This window comes from Lacerta agilis, chromosome 3 (genome assembly GCF_009819535.1).
Source record: "Lacerta agilis isolate rLacAgi1 chromosome 3, rLacAgi1.pri, whole genome shotgun sequence".
In the NCBI taxonomy this organism is placed as follows: Eukaryota; Metazoa; Chordata; class Lepidosauria; order Squamata; family Lacertidae; genus Lacerta; species Lacerta agilis.
In genome coordinates, this window is record NC_046314.1 from 26,581,901 (window position 1) to 26,605,262 (window position 23,362).

General features: G+C 40.7%; 1 protein-coding gene across 6 annotated transcripts in view; it reads left to right on the forward strand.

The window, feature by feature from the left end:
• ASAP2 (ArfGAP with SH3 domain, ankyrin repeat and PH domain 2) overlaps nt 1-23,362 on the forward strand; it is a 92,533-nt gene that overhangs the window by 26,542 nt on the left and 42,629 nt on the right. For all 6 annotated transcript variants that reach the window (XM_033143075.1, XM_033143076.1, XM_033143073.1 and 3 more), the window contains exons 2-7: nt 3,625-3,697; nt 5,883-6,028; nt 10,122-10,196; nt 12,462-12,511; nt 18,506-18,635; nt 21,669-21,754. In XM_033143075.1, coding sequence (XP_032998966.1) covers nt 3,625-3,697; nt 5,883-6,028; nt 10,122-10,196; nt 12,462-12,511; nt 18,506-18,635; nt 21,669-21,754 — 560 coding nt within the window. The remainder of the gene's footprint in view (nt 1-3,624; nt 3,698-5,882; nt 6,029-10,121; nt 10,197-12,461; nt 12,512-18,505; nt 18,636-21,668; nt 21,755-23,362) is intronic.

A 23,362-nucleotide genomic window follows, 5' to 3' on the forward strand; every position in this document is an offset into this window, starting at 1 on the left:
TCACTTTCCATTCAATGTCCTGATTCATTATGTTGGCATATTGGGATTGCAAGTATTTGATTTCTTTTTGAATTTTAACACATTTGGGATGTCCTCTTAATTCTTTTTCCTTTTCTTTGATTGATTTCAACAATCTCTCCATTTCCGCATTTTGTTGTCTCTTCTTCTTTGCTTTTTCGCTAATGAGAAATCCTCTCATTACAGCTTTACTTGCATCCCAGGCAATTCTTTTCTCCACTTCGGAACTCCAGTTTATCTGAAAGTATTCTTTCATCTTTTTCGCCGCTCTTTCTACTAGCTTGGTGTCTCTCATCAAAGCATCATCCATTCTCCATCTAAAAGAATCCTTGGAAATCATTTTTAAATTTAACTGTACCGGATTGTGGTCTGAAAGAGTTTTAGGACCAATTTCTGCCTTTTGTATTTTTGGAGCCAATTCATTCGAAATCCAAATATAATCTATCCTCGACCATGACTGCTGAGGTTCACTAAAATAAGTTGCCTCTGTATCTGTAGGGTTTTTTAATCTCCAAGAATCCACCAAATTCAAATTGTCCACCATTTCGAAAAAAGTCTTTGGGAGTTTCCCATCATTCGTTAATTTAGTTCTTTGAGATCTGTCCATTAGTGTGGAAACTGCACCATTAAAGTCTCCAAGGCAAACTAATTTGTAATCCAAATAGTCCAACAGCAGATCATGTATTTTCTTATAAAAAATTGACTTTCCATCATTTGGTGCATAAAGTCCCAGAATCAAAAGTTTTTCGCCTTGTATATTAATTTCAATTGCGATGTATCTCCCTTCTTCATCTTTAAAAAGCTGTCTTGGGCTATATTTCTCCTTTGCATATATCACTACTCCTCTCTTCTTGACCTTGTCCGATGATATAAACTCTTGGCCTAATTTTTTGTTCTGTAGTAATCTTCTATGACGTCGGGCTATGTGGGTTTCCTGTAAACATATTATGTCCAAGTTCTTCTTTTCTATGCTATAAAACACTCTGCGTCTCTTTGGTCTCTGGTTCAATCCCCGGACATTCCATGTCATTAACTTAAGCGCCATTTTCCTTTCTTTAGTCTTCTCCTCCAGTTGCTTCTCCTTTCTTATCTTTCTCTGGATCCTGGCTTGGACCTGGTAGACTTGGTAGTCCCGGCGGTGGTGGAAATTCCGCTGGGAACCTGTAGAATTGTGCTGGGTCGAGTGGTGTGCCTTTAAATTGTTCCAGGTGCTTGTCCAAAAACTTTTGCTTCTCCGCCAGGGACCTTATTCTTATCTTTTTTCCTTCAAACGTAAATGCCAGGCCTTCTGGAAATTCCCAACTGAAGGGAATTTTCCTTTTTCTGAGCTCAGTTACCAAATCGTTGTAAGGAACTCTTTTGTCCAGGAAAAATCTGGGGATATCCTTATAAAAAATTACTTTATTCTGCTCAACCACCAGGTTGTTTCTGTAGTGCAAGTCCAGAAAAAAGTCCCTAACATTGTTTTTTAAAACCACTGTTAATCACCTTATTATTACTTATTATCACTGTTAATCACATTATTATTATGTAATAAATAATATGCTCTCCTAAAGATCCCTGGCTGGGAAGTGTGATAGATCTGTTTGCAGCAGGTGAAGGGACTGTGCTGTGCTTAAAAATAAAATAAAGTCCAGATGTTATAACTAACATCATGTTTGACTTCATATTTGAATGTTCAAAAGACATATTCCTTCCAGTTTAAAAGGAAATGGAGGAGTGCGGTACCTCAGTGAACATGGCTGTCCTACAAGGCATCACCAGAAGCCATTTTAAGAATCATTGTTTCTGACACTTGGAGAACAAAAGAGACATAGGAACTGAATGGGAACCGAAAACATCTTGCCAATCTTTTTATTAGAGTTAAAAAGGAAGCATCCATATGCTTTTAGACTTAAAGCAGAAGATGAAATGCATGGCGTGAGCTTCCTTGAAAATCATTTGCAGGTGCTGGGAAGGAGACGAAGGCACTGCAAGGACTAAAGGGAAATGCTCTTCACACAAGAGGAGTGAAACACAAAAACCAAGCCCCATTAAGACATTTAAAAGCTTTACTTAGTCACCATTCAATTACCCCGGTGCCGCAAAGGAACAATTCCACTGAAATCACTGGAGGAAATGCTCGTGCTTAAAATTATTATTTTTTAAAAGTGAAAACAGACAAAGGAAAGAGCAGGGCATATTTTACAAGGCTGTCTGGGTAGCTTTGGTTGGAAACTCCAGTTTTTGTGTGTGTGTGTTTCCTTTTGTTTTGTAGTAAAGTTAATTATTCAGTGTACAGAAATACATAACCCAGCAGGCTTTCAGCGTGATTTAAATGCTTAATGTATCCTGTGAAGAACAAAACAAAGCATGTATACTACTGTCATCTTTGACAGTTTGACATGAATTTTGCTGGTTACAGCGATGTTTTATATTATAAACATATGAACGTACATATACCGTACATAGAATGTCATTGCTGGGTTGTTTTTCTTTTGAAACCTAAATCCTTTGAATTCACAAGTCATTTGAACAACTGAACACATGCCAAATTATGTATTTTTCTCTATATTTTGAGTTTGGTGACAGTAATACAAATTTATATGTATGTGTTTGTGTGCAGAGGGTTTCTTATGAAAAGCCTGCCTTATTCTTGGAAGTATTTTAGTTTTTGAGGTACACCTAACATATATTTAAGGAATGGAAATCATGTAAGATATATTTCACTGAATATGTTTCACTAAGCAACTCTGTTTTTCAGCTATTAATTGCATCAGATGGATGAAAACAGAGCTTGTAAATAGTAGAGATTGTTTAAAGGACACTTCATCTAACCTTTAGGGACTTCCCTGAGGCACAAAATAAGCTTCGTCGACACAACACTGGCATTGTTTGCAGTGTATTGTGGAAATGGGTTGGTGGTGTTCTAGACCAAATGGAAGATTTGTCACTCTTCTGAGAATTAAACTACTGATTTGCCTTCTTTACTTCACTTACACTGGCTTTTGGTAGCCTTGCATTATTTTACTATTCATGCTTAGAGGCAAGATCATTAGAGCATCTTTAAATTTCTTTGATAGGGCATTCAAGATGCTCTTGGAAGCTCATGAATATGTTGCCTTGGTTAAAAACATTGCATTATTGAAAGCTGTGTCTGCTTCGTTGGATCACAGCAGGCAGCAAGTTAATATGGTCAGGTGTGCTAAAAAAATAAATCATATAAAACCCGATGGAAGTCTGTTGTTAATGTTGCTATTAATATACTGGTCTGTTTGCTACGTCAGCTACATAGAAGTCCAGATTTCTATTGGAAATTTCCATATCAGTTCAAAATTGTAGGAATGCTAACAATACGGCTCATATTGGGACTATTAAGGCAATATTGATAATACAAATTAATCTGCTTTGCATGCTGGAGAACACTCACCTCCTTTTTTCCTGAGGATAATGGAGTGTGCTAACCAGATCCTCTGATGAACATTCTGTATAAATATATTTAAATTATAACAATAGCTTGTCAGTACATTACTGCATAATGTAAGGGTTTCGTGTTTTTTCTAGTAGCCATTTAAATGAGCTGATTTCTTATAAATATTAAAGCTTCTTATCTTTCTTCATTTATAGGCACTGGATGTTGACCGAACTGTTCTTTATAAAATGAAGAAATCCGTAAAAGCCATAAATATTTCTGGGCTTGGTATGTACAGTCTAACTACATTGCTAAAAACTAAGTATTTGAAAACTTGCCCTACTTAAGCATTTGCTGGGAATATCTGTGAAAGTGTTATAGACGTGCTTGGTGCAGACATAATGCTGATTCCCAGTGAACCCTGGTTTGCCAACCAGAAGCTCATGAATAAGCACTTTATGTTGCCTCTTTCTTGAGTGCTTTCCATTCCTAGAGTTAACCATGGTTCTTTGTTTATGTATGCACTGATGCAAGTTATGCTTGATAAATACCATAGGTTCCCCACAAATCAAAGATTGAAAACATGGTTTGGCATGGGGTTGAAAATGAAAATTTTGAATTGGTACACAAGTAATATAGAATCATAGATTCTATTGGCGGTTTGAATCCCCGCGACAGAATGAGCTCCCATTGCTCTGTTCCAGCTCCTCCCAACCTAGCAGTTTGAAAGCACACTCAATATCAATTCATTTTCCTTCTGAATGTTGAGGTAAAGATTTCTGCAAGGCTTATGTTTCTGTTTTGGAGATCTTTGTAGCTTAGACCAAGCGGCCTATAGGAGATTCACAGCTATGTAGCTAGATTGTCCCTGGGTAGTGTTTGGGTTAGCAGGCAAGCAGTCCTCATTGCTAGCAAATGAAACCACAGCAAAAATTGGAAAGGCAAGCTGCTTCCAAGACAGTGGCAATCTTGGCTTCATTGAGTTACAGAATTATAGGCCTGGTTTGTACATCATGGTGACCCAAATTATGGGTTATCAGGACTTCTCAATCATGCAGGTTCCTGGAGAGACCCTTTGCTCCTCCCTCTCTTCTTTACTTCCATGCCAAGGTTTGTTCATGGATACAGCTTGCGGTTAGCGAGGAAGGAGCATAACCACAAGCTCTGGTTTGGATGACACGCTGAGCCAAACCTTGGCCTTGCTCATCGGAAGGGAAAAAAGACTTGACAATGAACAAAGCAGTCTGAGCTCCTCTCCAGGGGCCTGCAAGCTCACAAGCTATAGTTTGGCTTACTACGATGTGTGAACAAGGCCATAAAGTAGAAAGGGGTCTAAAACGTCAGATAGCCCTTCTCCTTAAAGGAAATCCACTGCTACAGCATATCCAAATAAGTGACAATCCAATAGGTGACAATCCAGTTGACCATTGGCAAATACTATAACTCACATTTGACCGGTCAGCTGACCAGTGTGGCAACCCTAAAATATAGAGTAAAATATTTGTAGCTCGTGGTAGAGCACATGCTTGCATTCAGAAGATCCTAGGTTTGGTCTTTTACGTACGACACCAGAACTGCACATTACTAGAGTACCGGTAGTTCTCAAACTGTGGGGCATGCTTGCTGGCAAAGAAGACTGCAATGTTTCAGAGGTGGGAATGCCTTGCAGTAAACAGAGCCTGAGGCACTGTTCCCATGGGTTTAGCACTGCAGCCCCCCCCCCCAAAGTGCTATACCAGTCAAGGGAGCTTTGGCTGCAGCAGCTCCTTCCCAACCTATGCAAATGTGGGTAAAACATTGTGCACACTTAGGTTAGAGGGACAGTGTTGGAAAGGACGATTGCCTCTCTAGGCTGGCTTACTTTTATATCTTTGAATGTTTGGAATTTTCTGTTCTCTTTTCCTGTATGTTTTCTGTTTACTATGTTCTGCATCTGTTTACCTTTGTAAGAGCTGCTTTGATACTTTGGACCCTGCTTCATACACTTTGTATGTGCACTTTGTATATACCTATACATGCAGCGTTGTTCATTTTGCTGCAGAGTGATAGTTCCCCATTGAAATGAAACGGGACGCTTTTCATGGCAGGACATAGGTTTTCAGAACCATGCAACTAAGTAATTGTTAATTTATTAGCCAGTTTTTGTTAGATTTTTTAAATGTATAAGACATAGGTGATTGTTATTAAATTATTGAACTGTTTGATTTGCAAGGAACTAAGGAATAGAGGGGATTTTGTTTGCATGTTAGGACATCTTGACGACCTTTCCCTCCATTTTGGAGATTTTTTTAAATCTATTATGCATTGTTGACTTATGTAGTGGGTTGCTTTGAATCTTAACAAATGTTTAAAATATAAATACAAAATTGAAAGCATTCAAATGCAACTATTTTTCAACTGCAGGGACTATTTTACATTAGCGGAGACCGTATTGCAGCTATTGAAATTAACATTATCTTTGTTCTCTTTGAAGCTCATGTGGAAAATGAAGAACAGTACACTCAAGCACTGGAGAAATTTGGAGGAAACTGCGTCTGCAGGGATGATCCAGATTTAGGAACAGCATTTCTAAAATTTGCAGTATTTACAAAGGAGTTGACAGCGCTCTTCAAAAACTTGGTATGAAATAATTTGGCCCTCCCTAAAACTATTATTATATGTAGACTTGGAACTGAATGGTGTAGCTTTAGCTTTTAACCAGAATAAATTATTCTTTAATACTTGATCTCATACAAAGTCCAAAGCTTTGATAGACATTAAGCTTAGCTACCCTTCAAATTTTGCAGTAACCTTCCAGTGGTATCTGAGGAAGTGCAGTAGAATATACTTTGACTTGGTGTTGTTGTTTTTTGAAAAAAGAAAACTGAATAGCTGTTTCTAGGGCTTAGCTAACAGAGCTTTAATTTGGAAATGTGAATGTCTATAGAGTTGAAATCTGATTACTGTGGGGAAATGTTTCATGTGTGCATGCAATGGATATTGTAAATGGTTGTAAAGACAACTTTGTTATCTAGACGTCTCAAGGAGAGACTTCCAGCCTCTTTTATAATTGGTTTCTTTTCAAATCCTTAATAACATTAATTGCTATCCTCTGACTGAACCAAACCCTCTCCTGGGGGCTGGGAATGAAAAATGGGGGAAGAGGATGAGTCATTTTGACCTGGTCTCCACATTGCATCGCAGTTTGATTGTGTTGAACGGCACTGATAGTGCTTGTTCGGATGTTGGAAGAAGATACTTTAAAAAAGACAGCTGTGCCACTCACAAGCCCTTTCCAGTATTACAGCACTTACGTAATATTTAGTGCTTCAAGAGTGAGTATCAAGGCATTTTTTGTGTGAGTTGCTCTGTCATCTTCTCAGTTGTCCAATGGTTGGAAAAATTCCTTTCTCAGTAACATCCCACTCTACATATAAGCAGCACACCTATCTTTAATGCCAATGTCGCATCCCTGCACAGTTGGGAGTACTGTGGCAATGCACTGACAAGTATATCCTATCCTAAGTACTGTAGTTTTCCGTGTACAGTGGTACCTTCAGTTGCGGATTGGATCCATTCCGGAGCTCTGGTCGGATCCCAAGGTTTCCGCAATCGGAGGGACCGCTTCTACGCAAGTAGAACCCTGGCAGAGACACATGCCCGACTGGCATGTTCCCTTCTTCCTGGGCGATCATTCGGGAGCTTCTCGGCTTCTTCAGCCCCCAGACACCATAGTGATTGATGTGGGAGTACATCAACACACTCTTAGGCATCCGCAGAGGTTTGTGCAGTTGCGTAACAGACCACAGCAACTCAGAATGTTGGCTAACCTACTTTATTACATATATACACAGTCGGAGCACTTCAACATGGCTCCCTCTCTCTCTAGCACAGACAGCAAAGAGGAAGAACAAAGGACAATAGTCCTACTTTAGGGAACACAGTAAGACACAACATCCTGTCTTCCGTCACTTCCCACTTCCCACTCTGTGGAAACAAAACACATACCCAGTCATGTGAAATACAATAAACCCATGACTGCACACAGGAGAATGAATCTCACAACAGAATCTACTGCTTCTGGGCATGCGCATGTGGCAAAAACCTGGAAATACACTTCCGGGTTTGCCGCTTATGTATCCCGAAGTTTATGTAACCAGAGGGATACGTAACCGGATGTACTGTACAACTGTATAAGACAATATGTTTTCATTATAAATAAATGTAAAAAATTGGGGGTGATCTTAAACACGGATAGTGTAGAAGGGGGGACAGGCGATTGGTGGCATCTGTAAGCAGGAGATTGTCAGCGGCAATTTGGCAGGTGAGCAACTCCCCCCCCCCCAAAAAGCTCAACAGCTCTGGGCAATTTCCCCCATTTCCTTAATTTGTAGTTCAAAAAAATAAGGGGTTGTCATATACCTGGAGGTGTTATACACGGGAAAAATACGGTACTTGTTTCCTAGACTCACATAAGATGCCAGATGCATGCATTGAAGGGCCATTAACGATACCTAATCACTGACCGATTGAGCATAATCCTAAAACAGTACCAAGAAGGAGAGGTGGAAGGGCAAGGCAGTAGGAGTGCAGCGTAGCTAACCTTAAATGAAGTTCATATCAGATGGAAACAGTTAACGTGTTGTGCTGCAGGTTGTCAAATATTAGCAGCCATGTGGCAAGGGGTACACAGCGTGTGAACAGATTTAGGAGTGTTTGGGTTGAAATAAAGCCAATAAAACCAGAGGGTTGTTTTTTTTTAAAAACCTTACTATGAAACATCACAGGGACTGGGTTTATAAGGACAAATGTCAATATCCCTTTTCCCCATACACTTATTTTCTACAAATACACCTTTCCCTCCATCGCCTTTGTGAGTGATTCCTTTTGTTGAACTTATGTAATAATTAGACTGCATTCCTCTACAAAATGAGTGGTGGAATAAGCTCCGTTCAGCATTGGATTGGTTGAATAATATTAATAGTAAAACACCTTAGTCTTGAAATTCCACAGTTTAAAACTATTAAATAGAGCTCCTAGCTTTTACTGTTTTTACAAGCCTTCTTGCTAAACCCTTTCCCCCCAAAAAACGCTTGTTATGTTTTAGTTTCCACTCATGAAAACGAAATTTCAAAAAGAGTTAGTATGTGTGTGTTTAATCAACTTGAAAATTAATACATTGTGTCTTTCTTCCTTTTGTCACGAGAGCTCACTTCTGTGTTGTGTGTATAATATTTCCAAGCGCTTTGTGAAACCCCTTTTATTGTTTGCCTTGATATCAGTATGTGTAGCACTTTCCAGAAAAAAAGTAATTAAACATTTTCCTTGGCAGAGCACAGTATTATTCCTTGCCAAAGCTTCTGTCATTCATTTGGCACTGATCACTGAATACACTTGTGTAAACTGCCTCCAACTTTCCTTAGGACAGTTGTATGGTGACAGTCTCAGGTAACTTTGGTTAGTTTGTATTTGGAAGGCTGTATAGACAAGTTTACTTAATGCTGATAGCATACCCCTCAACCATCCTGTCATACTTACATCCACTGTGGTTAAAGATCTATTTATATGTGCACCATGTCACATAAAAGGGACTTTCAGTGTAGTAGTATGTGTTGGAATACTGCAGCTAACTCTCACTGGAGCTCATCTATGTATTGTTAAACCCCGGTTTAGTGTTACGTGTTAATGCAGCCATTGACCTAGTTGGCATGTAACGCTAACCCTGGCTTATCAGGAACGTGCAAGCGTGTTGGCTTCTAAAGAAGAGATCATGGCTGCTTTGCTCTGAACCTGAGTTGGTGGTTGGTTTTGCTCCTCTCTGGGAGCTCATACACTTAGGCATTCACACTAAACCATGGTTTGGTTTATTGTTACACATAAACTGAGCCATGGCCTTGTGCTGCACCTGAAATGGCTCATTGGTTATGTGTCAATAGAAAAATGCTTTGGGAAGGCCTGTTTTTCTTTTGCATTGTTTTTCACTAAAGCCAACTCCAATTATTTTTGTATTCTAATAGTCTCTTTAGGTTCTTGACGAGAGTGTTAGATTGAATTGCTATTTATTGCTGGCAGATGTTGATTCACTTTATTCTGCTGTAGTCTACAGTTGCTTAGACACCTGTTTCAAAACCTTTCTTTCCCCTGTGTTTTTATCATTATAGGGAAAGCAGTTTGTTAAGTAGAGAATGATCACAGACCATTACAGAGTACATCAGGTGAATTAGTGATTAAAAATAATAATACAGAAAGCCACACTTCTAGGCATGGATCTGTAATTTTGATCACATACATATACAGTATAATTCTCCATCTGTTGCCAGCATGCCTGCCCTGTTATTTGGAGGAAGTTAAAATTTAACACAGTAGCAAGAGAAAACAGCCACACCTTGTGCACTGTGAGTTAGTAATAATGAAATAAGGCTGCCTGAAAACTTCTAAGAAGGGAATCTGTCATTATCTTTTCCCTTTCCTCAAATGTGAAAACTAGAGTCCTGTACCTCTTGGGTACCAAAGCACAGGAAGGGTCACCATGAAGTCTTCCCAAGGAATCGGTGCATACTAAAGAAAGCTATCTCTGCAATGTTTTCATAATGATATGTTATGTGCACTCACACTGTTCTCTCTTTGACTTGTCGCTCCCCAAGGTTTGGATGCTCCTAGATCTGTCTGGCAAAGTAAGACTACTGAGCCTAAGAGCGAACATGTTTTAAAACTATTGCAATTCTCATTGTAGATCCAGAACATGAACAACATCATCACTTTTCCACTGGACAGTTTGCTGAAAGGAGATCTAAAAGGAGTGAAAGGGGTATGTTGTATATATATATATATATTTTACCAATATATGGTTTATGTTGTTGTGCTTGTCAGCATAAGCACATTTCAGCTGGAGAACCACCCATTACAACCCATCATATCCATAGTATTAGATATAGTATTTTATTTGAATTTGCTTTGTTTGTTTTTTGAGCTAGTACTTCTAAGTAACTAATACATTGAATGATCTGCTTTCCTGGTGTTAAGAAATATGGCTCCCAGGCAGATGGGAGCCCTGACAATTTCTTATTTACCATATTTTTCGCTCCATAAGACACACTTTTTTCCTCCTAAAAAGTAAGGGGAAATATCTGTGCGTCTTATGGAGCAAATGGTGGTCCCTGGAGCTGAATTGCCCAGGAGCCAAAAACAGATCGTGCTTTTTATTTTTACAAAGAGAAAAGGGGTGTTGAAAGGACCTGCTCAGCAGCTCATCAGCAAGAGATCGGGAGAGAGATAAGAGTCCCGGCTCCCTTAGGCCCCACCCCCTTGCCTAGGCCTCCATTGTTGAATGTGCTGCAGAGGGAGGTTGTTTGTTTCCCCAGCGACATGTGACTGGCTGATTAGATTATCTGTCTGGAAACTGTAGAAAGGGCTCCCTTTCCTTCAGAAGCTGCAGAAATGTGAGTTGAACCCCATAAAAATGGGGCTTTTCCTCTTTGCTTTTCCCCCTTTGCAAAAAAAGCTGCAAAACTTTTAGCTGATCCTAAAAAAACCCAGGGCTTTTAGAGGCGGAAAACCAGAAAAATATTTTTTTCTTGTTTCCTCCTCTAAAAACAAGGTGTGCCCTATGGTCTGGTGCGCCCTATGGAGCGAAAAATACGGTAATATCTATATAGTAAGCACCATAATCACATTCAAACACAAATGAAGAAGTCCCTTACTGACTTTTGCAAAATGCTTGAAAATACATCATATATTATAGAGCATTGAAAGAAAACAGTGCTGGAGATGCTTGCAAGTGACCATAAAACTATGATTATGTCATTTTAAAGATTTATTACCCATTTAAAAACATGCACACTACTTTGCAAAGATCCCCTCTCTGCTGTGACTGAGAAATTATATTTATGTTTTGGCTAGTATGAGTTAACAGGCACCAAAGGGCCTGTTTCAATGCTATTTCCCACCCAGAATTCTCCTTTGGGAGATATTGTGAGGGGCAGGGTTGGACTTCTTCACTCTGTCTCATGTACCTCTCAGACACTTTAAACAGAACTCAACCTTTCACAGTTATCAAAGTATCCATGTTCAAATAACCTCACAATTTCCCACTTTGGTTGTTTATTCCACCCCACCCCCCAAGTAAACGGAAAGGAGAACAGTGTAGAATGCTTGTCAGCTTAAGGTCTGCCTCCAATGTTCTCCTCAGGGAGAATCCCGGAAGCAAACAAAAAACGTTGACAGGCTGGTGGCATAGCTTAGCCATGCAATAGGCTGCAACAGAGTCTGACTCTGACTCAGGCTAGTGGAATCTTATGGGCTGTAGGCAGTGGATGTGGTTACAGGTAAGCTGGAGGTGAGGAGGTAATACGGTCTGCATTGCTACTCAAGTGGCAAACAGGATATGGAACATACAAAGGTTTTGTGTACCACTGAAATGAGTTGGTCTGCTACATATATTATATGATAATACTGGATTGGGGGGGGCAAGGAGCCTGAACACTGTGGCTTTAGGCAAGAAAGGCATTTCCATGGGGGGAGAGAAAGAATGAAGGGGGTCAAAAGAGTGGAGCAGGGAAGATAGAGCCAAATATTCAAGTCTCTCTCTCTCTCTATCTCTATCTCTATCTATCTCTATCTCTATCTCTATCTCTCTCAATTATTTTTTCTGCTTGAGCTACTTTTGTGATTGGCCAACAGAGGAGATGGACTGAAAAGACTCCAGGGAGTTTCTGCAGGATAGGGAATAGCATATAAATGAAGTGGAGATTCATGGCTGCTTTGCTCCTTCAGACCCAGCTATCTCTCAGATACTTTAGAGTTACCCGAAGTTTCTGTTGGTGTTGAGTAGGTGCTTGGGGTCAGTGTGCTGATCTTTGCTCCCACAAAAATCAATGGAGGGTGTACGTTGGACTTCCTGTTGTTTAATCTCCCACTGAGTCATTAGAAGCTTAGATAATGAATCAAAACCTGTGTGTGTTCAAAGGGTGACAAAGGTGTTCCTGACTGCAAGAATAAATAAATACTGGTTTGGGTGATTTGAAGGATGCTTCAGAATTAACAGTTAACTTTTAAAAATGTTTATTTTTTGCAGGATCTGAAGAAACCTTTTGATAAAGCGTGGAAAGACTATGAAACAAAAGTGTATGTATTTTATTTCTGTCAAATAGCCAGTAATATGGTTTTGTTGCTAAGTAGCTCCCTCCCCTGCAATGTACATTGGTTCAAAAGGAAGAGCCACTTCGTTCACCGCACTCAGGACTGCGTAGAGTTGCAACCCAAGTTTTTAATTCATGAAGGATTTAGGTCAGTGCAGTTCCAGTTTAGCTACCTGAGGCTGATCCAGTCATGTGTGTGTTTATTACTTAATGGCTTGAAGCTGAATTGGTTAGGTGGTTTAGTTGAAAGTTGTGTTCTGCAGGAGGTGAGGCAAGCTGATATAAGAAATTACGTCAGTGCTTGAGCTGCAGCGCCTGACATCCGCAAACCATCATTTGGTGATGCAGTGTTTGAGTGGCAAACATATCTCAGTCCCCTTGAAATCAGTGGGACTTTATATACTTTCTAATTGTTGATTATCACTTGGTATAACTTCTTTCTAAGGCTTTTTTTTTTTAATGAATTAGTTGAAAACATATGTGTGCTAATACCTTACCAGAAGTACTTAGTATGCTCTTTATATGTTCATGCATTGGTTTTGTATGATTTATACTAGTTTCCTGTTCATGAGCTCTCAATACCAGATTCCTAAACTGCTATTTTGAGAGTTTAGCACTGGCTGAGAAACGGGAGGACACCAGTATAGAAAATGAGGAAATCTCAAAGGTGCACAGGAATCTCTTTGTTTATTAAGGGAATTTTGAGTCAAGGAACTTCCTCAGGAGCAATTAAGAAACACATACTATCTCATGTGAAAACCATTTTGAATGTGACCGTGTCTTTTAACATACGAACACGTTATGTTGCTTTTTAACAATTGTTCATGACTGTTTCGAAAGAATACGTAGTCTGGTAAAGTCTTTAGCACAGGAACAGTAAAATACATCGAGGTAAAGTCACCCAATGCTGCATAATTCTAGCTTTAAAAAAACCCTGAATAGGTACTGAGATGAAATAAGAGTGGAACAACCACTGGGAATCCTTCTCAAGATGCCCTCATTGTATGAACCTGTTGGTGCACAATACTGAAAAGTTGCTTTGCAACTCAGAATCTTATTACAGTGCAATTTAGTGGGCCTTTCAGTGATAAATTGAGTGTGTCAGGAAAGATTAGTTTCCTTCAATGTGTGTAGCAGGTGAAGGGAGAGAAATCCTGCTGGTTTAGCTTCATGTTGCAGCAACACTTTTGTTGGCATCCATCTTTCTCGAGAGACAATGCAGTGCACCTCCAGGGGTGAAGTCAAACCACTGTGTTGGCAGCAATGAATTGACCTCCCTGGGGCGCAAGCCTGGGCAGTGTGTTTGGCTACAGGAGTTGCCAGAAGGAGGCAAGGCACCATCCAACCATCGTAGGCACTCCACTCTGGATTTGTGTAGGGTTTACTCCTCAGCCTTTCTTCTCCCAAAGATATCCTGCAAGGCAGCGGAGTTTTCCTTCCCCTACATGGGCTACCTTCCCAGGTTGACGAGCCCCATCTGCCCTTGGCACAGAAAACCAATTTTGTATTTAATACTCCTTTTGTAAAAATAAGAGAAGTACAGTTTTAAGGGGTCAGTCAAAGGATGGAAAAGGGTCTAGGAGACCAGTAGTCACTGCAGACAAGAGGGGCAGGAGGAATACAGAGCTATGCAGGGCATGAAAGCTCCATCCTTAGGCCACTGGAAGCCATTGTTAAATTTTCTCCTGTGTCCAAGGCTTCTCCAGAGTTTGTCTACTTGTTGCCAAATTTACCTCTGTGTTCAAGGAAGTGAAATCTGTTTATTTATTTAATATATATTTGAGGCTGCCTTTTGGGTAGCTTCCAACATACAAAAATGCAGTGATCACATAAATGAGACCATAGAACAATGGTGAAGTTGACAGTAGAATAGCTGTGTTGATAACACAACGCCTAGCAGAATAGCAATAACATCAGTAAAAATGGTCAGCAACTATTTCAGCACCAAAGCAAACCAGTAGCACATTCATATCCCTTCCCCCCAAAAAAGCAACGAAAGTTGAGGCTTTGGGGCTAAAAGATGCCGTGCCCAGTACCAGCTCCTTCATCTGGACAGTGTTATTATTGCAAATATATGGAATACTTTAAGAAACTGTTCTATAATATTTTCTCTTTGAGAGAGCTTCCCTACTCCCTTCCACCATGTTCTGTGAATTGGAAGTCCTAAGCAAAAAGCTTTTTAGGCTACCGGAGGCCTTTGGATGAGATGGCCCTTTCCCCCTCCAGCAATATTCACACCATTTTGCACAACTTCTGGTGTGGGTTTTTTATTTGAGAGCCTGGTGTGCTGCCCACTCTCCATGCAGTACAGCAGTGCATGTTTCCTTAAAAGCCAGCAAACAAAAAGCTTCCCTTCTGCCTGCAGCAAGGCTGCCTTCACTTTTTATTATACGCGGATGAAATACCATCCTCTTGGTGATGCGTTTGTGATAGCACTAAAGGAAAAGCTACTTCTGACAATGCCTCGAAGTGGTTGTTGCAACAGTACTATTCAATACTTTATGATAAAAGTGCCAGTAATTAACTGTGGGCCCTATGAGTAGGTTTGGCTGGGTTTAAAATCTGAGCACTTGCTTTGCCTTTTGTTCTGCTAGACTGTCCTTTATAAGATTGAACATTAACAGCATGGTATGCAGACAAAGCATATACAGTAGAAGAAAATAATTTGCACTCTCAGCAGACAGGAGAGAGCTGTAAACTCAGAGCACGTGTTTTGCATGCAAAAATACCATGCCCAGTCCTTGGCATCTCCAGAAAGGGCTAAGAAATGTCCTCGTCTGCAGCTCTAGAGAGCCACTGCTAGTCCGTATAGACACCAAGTGAGCTAGCTGGTCCAGCTGGCTGATTCTGTAGAGGGCAGCTTCCTACATTTCTATGGCTTCCCAAGCTAGAGTGTGCCTTCTCACTAAAACTTGATATTGTGACAAACTGCCTCTTCCGTGCTTCAGATGCCAATTACTGTATGTACCAGAATTCTTGAAGAAGACCCTGGTTTGCTATGACGCCTGCTGCTTAAGCATTATAGAAGACTCTACAATAAGCTTTCAGAATATAGTGGAACCTTGATTCTCGAACTTAATTCGTTCCGGAAGTCCGTTTGACTCCCGAAACCGATCGAAAAGCAAGGCGCGGCATCCGATTGGCTGCAGGAGCTTCCTGCAATCAAGCAGAAGCTGTGTCGGATGTTTGGCTTCTGGAAAACGTTTGAAAACCAGAACACTCACATCCGGGTTTTAAAAACAAAAAATTCCTTCCAGTAGCACCTTAGAGACCAACTAAGTTTGTTCTTCGGGAGCTGATTGACAACTAAGCCATTCGAGAACCAAGGTACAACTGTGGAGTTACGATCTTTCCTTTTGAAATCGTTTCCCTGCTTCCTTTCACCATGTTCTGTAAATCTGGAAGTCCTAATCAGCAAGCTTTTTAGGCTGACCAAGGCCTTTAAGTGAGATGACTCTTTCTCCCTCCAGCAGTATCCCAGCTCTTTTGTGGAACTTTTGCAGCACAAAAGCCTTTAAAACAAACAGACAAAAAGCCCCTCTCCTGCCTGCAGCAATTGTACCACTACTTCCTTTTTCATGGATCTGAGTTATGTTGCCAGAAAGAAAAAAATTACTGTGCTCAGAGGCAACTTTTGGAAAGTACCTTGTGTTAGAGGACTATAGTAAATGTGCCTGTGTTAAACATATAAAGAACATCATTTGACCAATAAATTATTCCAGAAGAGTTTGCTTGTTGTTGTTTTTTACATAGCTGCTGTGTACTCCTTCCAAGAATTCAGTTTCCAGAGAGAGAGAAGGAGAAAGATAATACTTGGGTTTCTGTGCTGCCTGTGTAAGATTGGCTCCAGACTTCCCCTTTAACAGAAATTATATAAATTGATGATTAGTTTGCCCAAGGGATTGAATTACAGCTCTGGAGATTCTGTGTATTCTTTAATCCTTGTAAGCAATGGAGGTTTAATTAAATGCATCCAATGCTTTGGTTCAGTAGCCTTAGATGACAGCGGATAGTAACTAAAATGGTAAATAGTGTTTCCTCTGCCCTTGTACACGAACCTTCCTTCGGTCTTCAGTTCCCTTGGCATCTTGTTTTCAAGAGACAAACTGTTGACCCTTTCACAATGGCCTGGTGTGGAACTATAATGCCTAATCTCCTGTCTATGAGTTAGCAGTCAGGATAGCACCTGGCAACCTTGTGCACCCCTCCACTTGCTTAGCCATTCCTTATTCCATTGCAGAGCTAACTATGGTTAGCATTACATGCGCTCTGGTGTTAATCCTATTTGCAGGTAGCCCAAACCATAGTTGGCGGACCAACTTCTAATCCAACTACGGTTATGGAAAACGCAAGCATAGAGGGATATGATTGCCTATTGTGTTCTCTGATAACGTTGCCGGAACTAAGAATGCAAGATTGGGAATGGAGTATTTTACTTCCTTAGCACCTTGTGCTATTAAAATGGTCAGAAGCATCCACATTTGAGGAAATGATGACAGGACGGATGTCGCCCATTATGTCAGTTCTCATTCAAGTGTATAACAGATGCAAACGAAGGAATCTGCGCTGCCTACATTTTCTGAATAGAAAAGCCTTTCTCAGCACTTCTCTATGCTGCACTGTTTTGCATATGTCTGAAATTATAGATATGCATGAAAACGTTGAAATACCAGACACAGGCTTGTGCCTAGAGCATCCTAGGGCAACAAGTCCCTTCCTGAATCACAGAAGTGTGAATCGTACCTTGTGCCCTGTGTCCATATGCATCCTTTTTATACTGAGCCTCATTCCCTCTTTAAGAATCTACCCCTCGGCAATTCCTGGGTGCAAATAATTTTAAATACAATGTGCCTTTGATTTTTAGCGCACGTGGTTCAGTGGCTTCAGCGGGAACAAATAAACACAAATGTCAGTGCAAAATGAAGACTCCTGCCCCCTAATCCCAGTAACCTAGTTATGTGTTGTAGGTTTTGATGTTTGCTGTTTTGTTCTCTGCTGTACTGCTGCTGCCCATGTTGGTCGACAGTGACCTTTGGGTAATCAGGGCAGCTTGCTTAGTAAGACTCGGAAGCCTCCAACCCAGCCCTTCTGGCTTGCATTTGCAATGTCAAGTTGGCTCAGGAACAGGAAGGGAAGACAGCTGTGCTCTGGGTTGTTGGGGGAAGGGTTGGCTTCATTCAAGGAAAGTAAACTCGGCCCGACAAGGGAGTGCTGTGTAAAGCTGGCTCACAGAACTGGCTGAGGAAGTGTAGCAGCTGAAAAAGAGTGTGTAATATGTGGGCCGTGTTGTGAGGATTGTTTGCCACTTGATTGTAAAATGTTCCATTAACTTCTTCTTGAGGATTGTGAGGCAATTTAGTGAAGAAATTTTATAATCTTAACACACACAGGTGCTCAACTGGGTTTGGCTTTGGCTTCAGAGATATCTTAATTCCCAGTGGACTTCATCCACCTTTCAGTGGCCCAGCTTTTTGTTAATAAGTGATTTGGGGTTGTTTTTTAGCTCATTGTTTCGTTTGCAAGGACAAGAATGTCTGTGTGTCTCTTTTGTAGATACTTTATTGTACTGGTATCTCATGCATGTTTTTAAAAGGCTATTACCAGTCCTACTCTTCAGAGAGTATTTCAGAAACCCACTTTGGTCCCTAGACCCTACACCTACTAGTTGATGATGGCGTCATACTATCCAAGGGCTCCATAGCTGTGAAAAAGGGAAACCGATTACACACCCACAGCACAATATGGAATATAGCAATTCCTGTGCAGGTTGGCCTGATTTTATTGAGGAGCATTTTAGTTTGAGAGTTAAACTCTGTTGATCTGGAGCTTAGTACTACTGAGCTCATCAGGACGGCTCCACTATACTGGGTGGGTTTCAGTTTAATTTAGAGTGTTGAACACAACTTTGAAACAAAACCGAAACAAGTAAAAGAAGGAGGTTTCAGGCTGATGGCCCTTTTGTTGGTTCTCTTCCACACAGGACAAAAATAGAGAAAGAGAAAAAGGAGCATGCTAAATTACACGGAATGATACGTACAGAAATAAGTGGGGCTGAAATAGCAGAAGAGATGGAGAAAGAGAGGAGGTTCTTCCAATTACAAATGTGTGAGGTAAGAGTGAACATTTTGTTTTATTTTCTGTGGCAAGTGCTGAAGTAAAGGGAATTTTGAAGCTAACCTGGATGGTTCCAGTTTTAGGAAGGAATTTCTTGCTTTTTACACAGTTATTTTATCAATGATAAACTGGCATCCCATGAAGCCTTTGTGTGTGTATGTGTGCAGATTATAAACAAACCAAATAGGCAAATCCTTTATGCAACCATTCCCATCCTAGGCTTAGGGGGATTGTCTCCTGTGCCCATTCAAGTTGCCATCTGCTGCAGTATTGTTGAGAGATGGAAAAAAATAAAATCTCATTTTATTTGGTTAAGTAGGGAAATTTAACAGCTGTTGGGAAAGAGCTGCTCATGCCCTGAAGGGCTGCAATGAATTTGCTGCCTAGGGATTGTTCTGTAACGGTTCAGTTTCAAACTTGGTTGCTCTTTGGTTTTGTGTGCCAGTAGCCCTGTGTGGATTGTCCCTGACTCCACAGTTAGTAGGACTGGAATGTACTACCTTTGAGTTCCCCTTCCCTCACTTCTCACGTACCAATTCCCTCCTCCATTTCTGGGCAGCTCTGATCATAGTTTGCAAACTACGGTTGACAATAACCTGCAAACTATTGTTTGCAATAATGGATTGAAGTTGGCTTGTAACTTGTAGTTTGGGGGCTACACAGTTTACCTATTTTGTTGTTGCAGCAAACTATATAGGTAGAATAAACAGAAATGGAGGGCAGAAAATAAACATAAGAAGAGCCCTGCTGGATCAGGCCAATGACCCATCTAGTTCAGCATCCTGGCCTCATAATTGCCAACTAGATGCCCATGGGGAAGCTCACAGAAAGCAGCTGAGTGCGTCTACATTCTCCCCATCAGTGATTCCCAGCAAGTGGTATTCAGAGGCATAGTGCCTCCAGCAGTGCAACATAGCCATTGTGGCTAATAGGCACTGATGAAAGGTAGAGCTAGAACACTGAGCTCTTAGCCTATGTCTGTCCCTCCAGACCATGATCTGAGGATTGTCTGAATCGAACTGGTGTAGCAGAATATCTTCAGATTTGACAGTGTTAAGTTTCTTCTACTTAAAAGACTTTGACCAAGTGGGTGACACTAATGGGAGTTTAGAAGCAGAAAACACTCGCATGGGAAAAAATAAGGCAGAAAGTTGGGGAATTTTAGACACCATAAATAATATGAAAAGATGTGTTTGGAGCTCTGTGACACAGAGAGACAATTTTAATGTGTGGATTTGGGTTTGTTCTGGTTTTCCTCCTCTGGTACTTGGTACCACTGGTACCTCCTCTGGCCACCATATAAAAGTACGAATAACTTTTCAGTCCTAAAATATCCACCAGAAATAATAGCAGCTCATGGTGTGGTATTGTAATGTAGAAGAGTAAGAAAAAGCTCTTGGTTGTGTGCATAAAAGCTTATTGCAAGGTATACATAGTTTCTGTGGTACGGTCAAACCTTGGTTGTTGAATGTAATCTGTCCGGGAAGCCCGTTTGGCTTCAAAATGTTTGACAGCTGAGGTACGGCTTCCAATTGGTTGCAGTAGCTTCCTGCACTCAGCGGAAGCTGTGTCGGATGTTCAGCTTCCAAAAAATGTTCAAAAACCAGAGCATTTACTTCCGGGTTTTCAGCATTCGGGAGCCGAAACGTTCCGAAACGGAGGTGTTCGGGATCCTAGGTTTGACTGTATTTTTCAGTAGGGCTTCCAAAATGAAGAGTAGTTGATACTGTGTTCACATGAACAAAGCTGATTAGTGCTAGATGCTTAGGATCAATATACTTGGTCTTAATTTGTGAGGAGCTACTAAAGAAGATTTGTTTGCCCAGTAAATTAAACTTGAATCTGCCATGCTGGAGACCTTACATTTAGTAAATTAATTTGGGTTTTAGGATCCAGAATCAATCTTTTGCTATTTAAAGGAAGAGGGAATAGCAGCACCAACGCAGTCCCTTGCTTATATGAGCTGGGTGTCTGTCAGGTGCCCACAGAGTTCCTTTACCTTTACCTTTTACCAGGTGCCCACATTCATAGTGGGTGAGATACATTGGTCAACAGTGCAATCGTAAATCCACTCTGTTCGATGTGACTCTCATACGTTTCAACTAAGCTAATTTCCAAGCAAGTATGCTTTAGATGTTAGGGCCAAACTACAAGTAAAGTTGAAGACTTGGTTAGCCTTCATGTCATCTTAAATCAGGGATAGGCAAGCTAAGGCCCGGGGGCCGGATGCGGCCCAATCGCCTTCCCAGTCTGGCCCGCGGATGGTCTGGGAATCAGCGTGTTTTTACATGAGTAGAATGTGTCCTTTTATTCAAAATGCATCTCTGGGTTATTTGTGGGGCCTGCCATTTGTTTTTACACGAATAGAATGTGTGCTTTTATTTAAAATGCATCTCTGGGTTATTTGCGGGGCATAGGAATCCGTTCATCCCCCCCCCCCCCCAAAAAAAATACATGGTCTGAGGGACGGTGGACTGGCCCACGGCTGGAAAAGGTTGCTGACCCATGTCTTAAATTAAATACCAAGTCTTATTCATATTTTGAAAATGTCCCCAGTACTCCAGAGAATTATGGATACAATCATCTGAGAAAGCCTCGGTGTTGTGCCACAGGTTGTTTAGAAATGCTCCTTGCTTTCAAAAGTAGTTTGTTTTATTTAAGTTATTTATTATATACCGCTTTTCAGGGGGACCTCGCAAAGTAGTTCACAAAAGACAAAAAGTAATTTGCCGTGTGGCAGAGGGAGCTGCTTTATAATAAAGCTTTGGGTGTGCAGAACTAGTTCCTTGGACCCGTGGCCTGTCGTTCCACTTGCTTACATTAGATAGCTGAAGAAAACCTTTCGAGCATTTGCTCCAGCAGTGGTGGATTCCTCCCACCCCACCCCAAAATGCTGTTTCTTTTCTTTCAATTGTTCAGAATTAAAATGGTTTAATTGTCACTAGCTCTATGACCCTCATTCTGAAACAGTAATTATTATTCTTTTTGTGTGCTTTATTATTTGTTTGTTGGTTTGTTTGTTTTAACAGTATCTGCTGAAAGTCAATGAGATCAAGATTAAAAAAGGAGTTGACTTGCTTCAAAACCTGATCAAGTATTTCCACGCACAGTGCAAGTACGTTCTCTTATCTTTTGGCAACTGTATGCTGTCTGAAAACATTGTCCTTCCTACTTTCTCTGACAGAATAGTAGCACTAATGTTTTTTGGGAGATGACATGTACAAATCTGTCAAGCTCAGCTGTACATATATTTCACTACTGTTCCTCCGTCAAAAGGTCAATTATTGTCAGCCGGGTGTATTATTTCAAATGAAATGAGGCGTTAGGCTCAGATAATACAAAGCCACGCAGTTGTCTTTCATTCGTAATTTCCACATGGCCATTTGGCATGATTAGTAATCTGCGAAAAGGAATGAGGCGTGTCAGCTATACCACCTCTCGTATTTTGCAGAATGTGTCTAGCGACTGACAGGAGTTCTGTTTCACAGGGGTGGGAAAAGCACACCATTGGGAACAGTTGGCCAAGAGCCCGGGCTTTTCACTCAGTTTTTTAGCACCCGCTTCCCAAAGGGTGGATGTTTTAAAAGTGGCAGTAGAGTACTTAACAGTCAGTCACATCACCGATACACTTTATGTAGGAAGTTGCCTTATTCTGGGTCAGAGCATTGATCTATCTATCTCTCAGTATTGTCTACACATTGATGTTCAGTGGCTGTCTGGGGTTTCAGACAGGGGTCTCTCCACCCCTGCCAGGAGTTGCTGGAGATTGTAATAATAATGATAATAATTTATTATTTATACCCCGCCCATCCAGCTGGGTTTCCCTAGAACCTGGAACCTTCTGCTTGCAGAGCAGCTGCAGTCCCTCTGAGCCATGCCCCTTTATCGAAATACACGTTCTGTGGTTTGTTCCTTGCTGTACAGTATTGTCTTTTTAGAGTGGAATCATTTTTTGAAGCATTTTTTTGGGGCAAATATACAGACGCAATAAAACCAAAAGCCCAGCAAAAGAAATGAAATGGCATACGGGATAAAGATCAAAAAATGGGAAAGGGACAACCATAAAATGCATAGTATAGGAGGTTATCAAGCATTTCAAAAAGAGGCCGCTGATGGTTGTTAAGTGCCTGGTATTAATAGGCAAAATAACGTTCCACCACACAATATGGAAAGTTTCAGGCTTAGCACTGCCATGCAGAGCTTGAAGATGAAATGTGATCCACCCCGTCGAGATGTTCCAGACGTTTTTATACCAAAGCAAAAGGTCTAAGGTATCTGAAGAAGTGTGCATGCACACGAAAGCTCATACCAAGAACAAACTTAGTTGGTCTCTAAGGTGCTACTGGAAATAATTTTTTATTTTGTTTGGTCTAAGTCTTGTAATGGACAATCATGCAACAACTGATTAAAAAACCAGGCATTATTTAAACGCAACATTGGTGTTACTGCCTTCAAAAAGAGAAAGGAATGCTAGCTCAGTGTGTTGTTGAACGATTAGTAAGGTGACTTGAGCTTGGAACGGAATGTTTCTTCTCCAGAACTTCCTTAGCTAAGGTAATGCAGAAACAGGGAGAACGATAGAGCTTTGGTTCTGTATAAAACTCCCAAATCGTGCACCTGCATAGATGTCTGTGGACTACAAATGTCAATATTTCAAAGGCAAAGCCTTTGTGTCTACCAGTAGCAATAAATATAACCCTCCCAGTCAAGAGATCCATAAGGG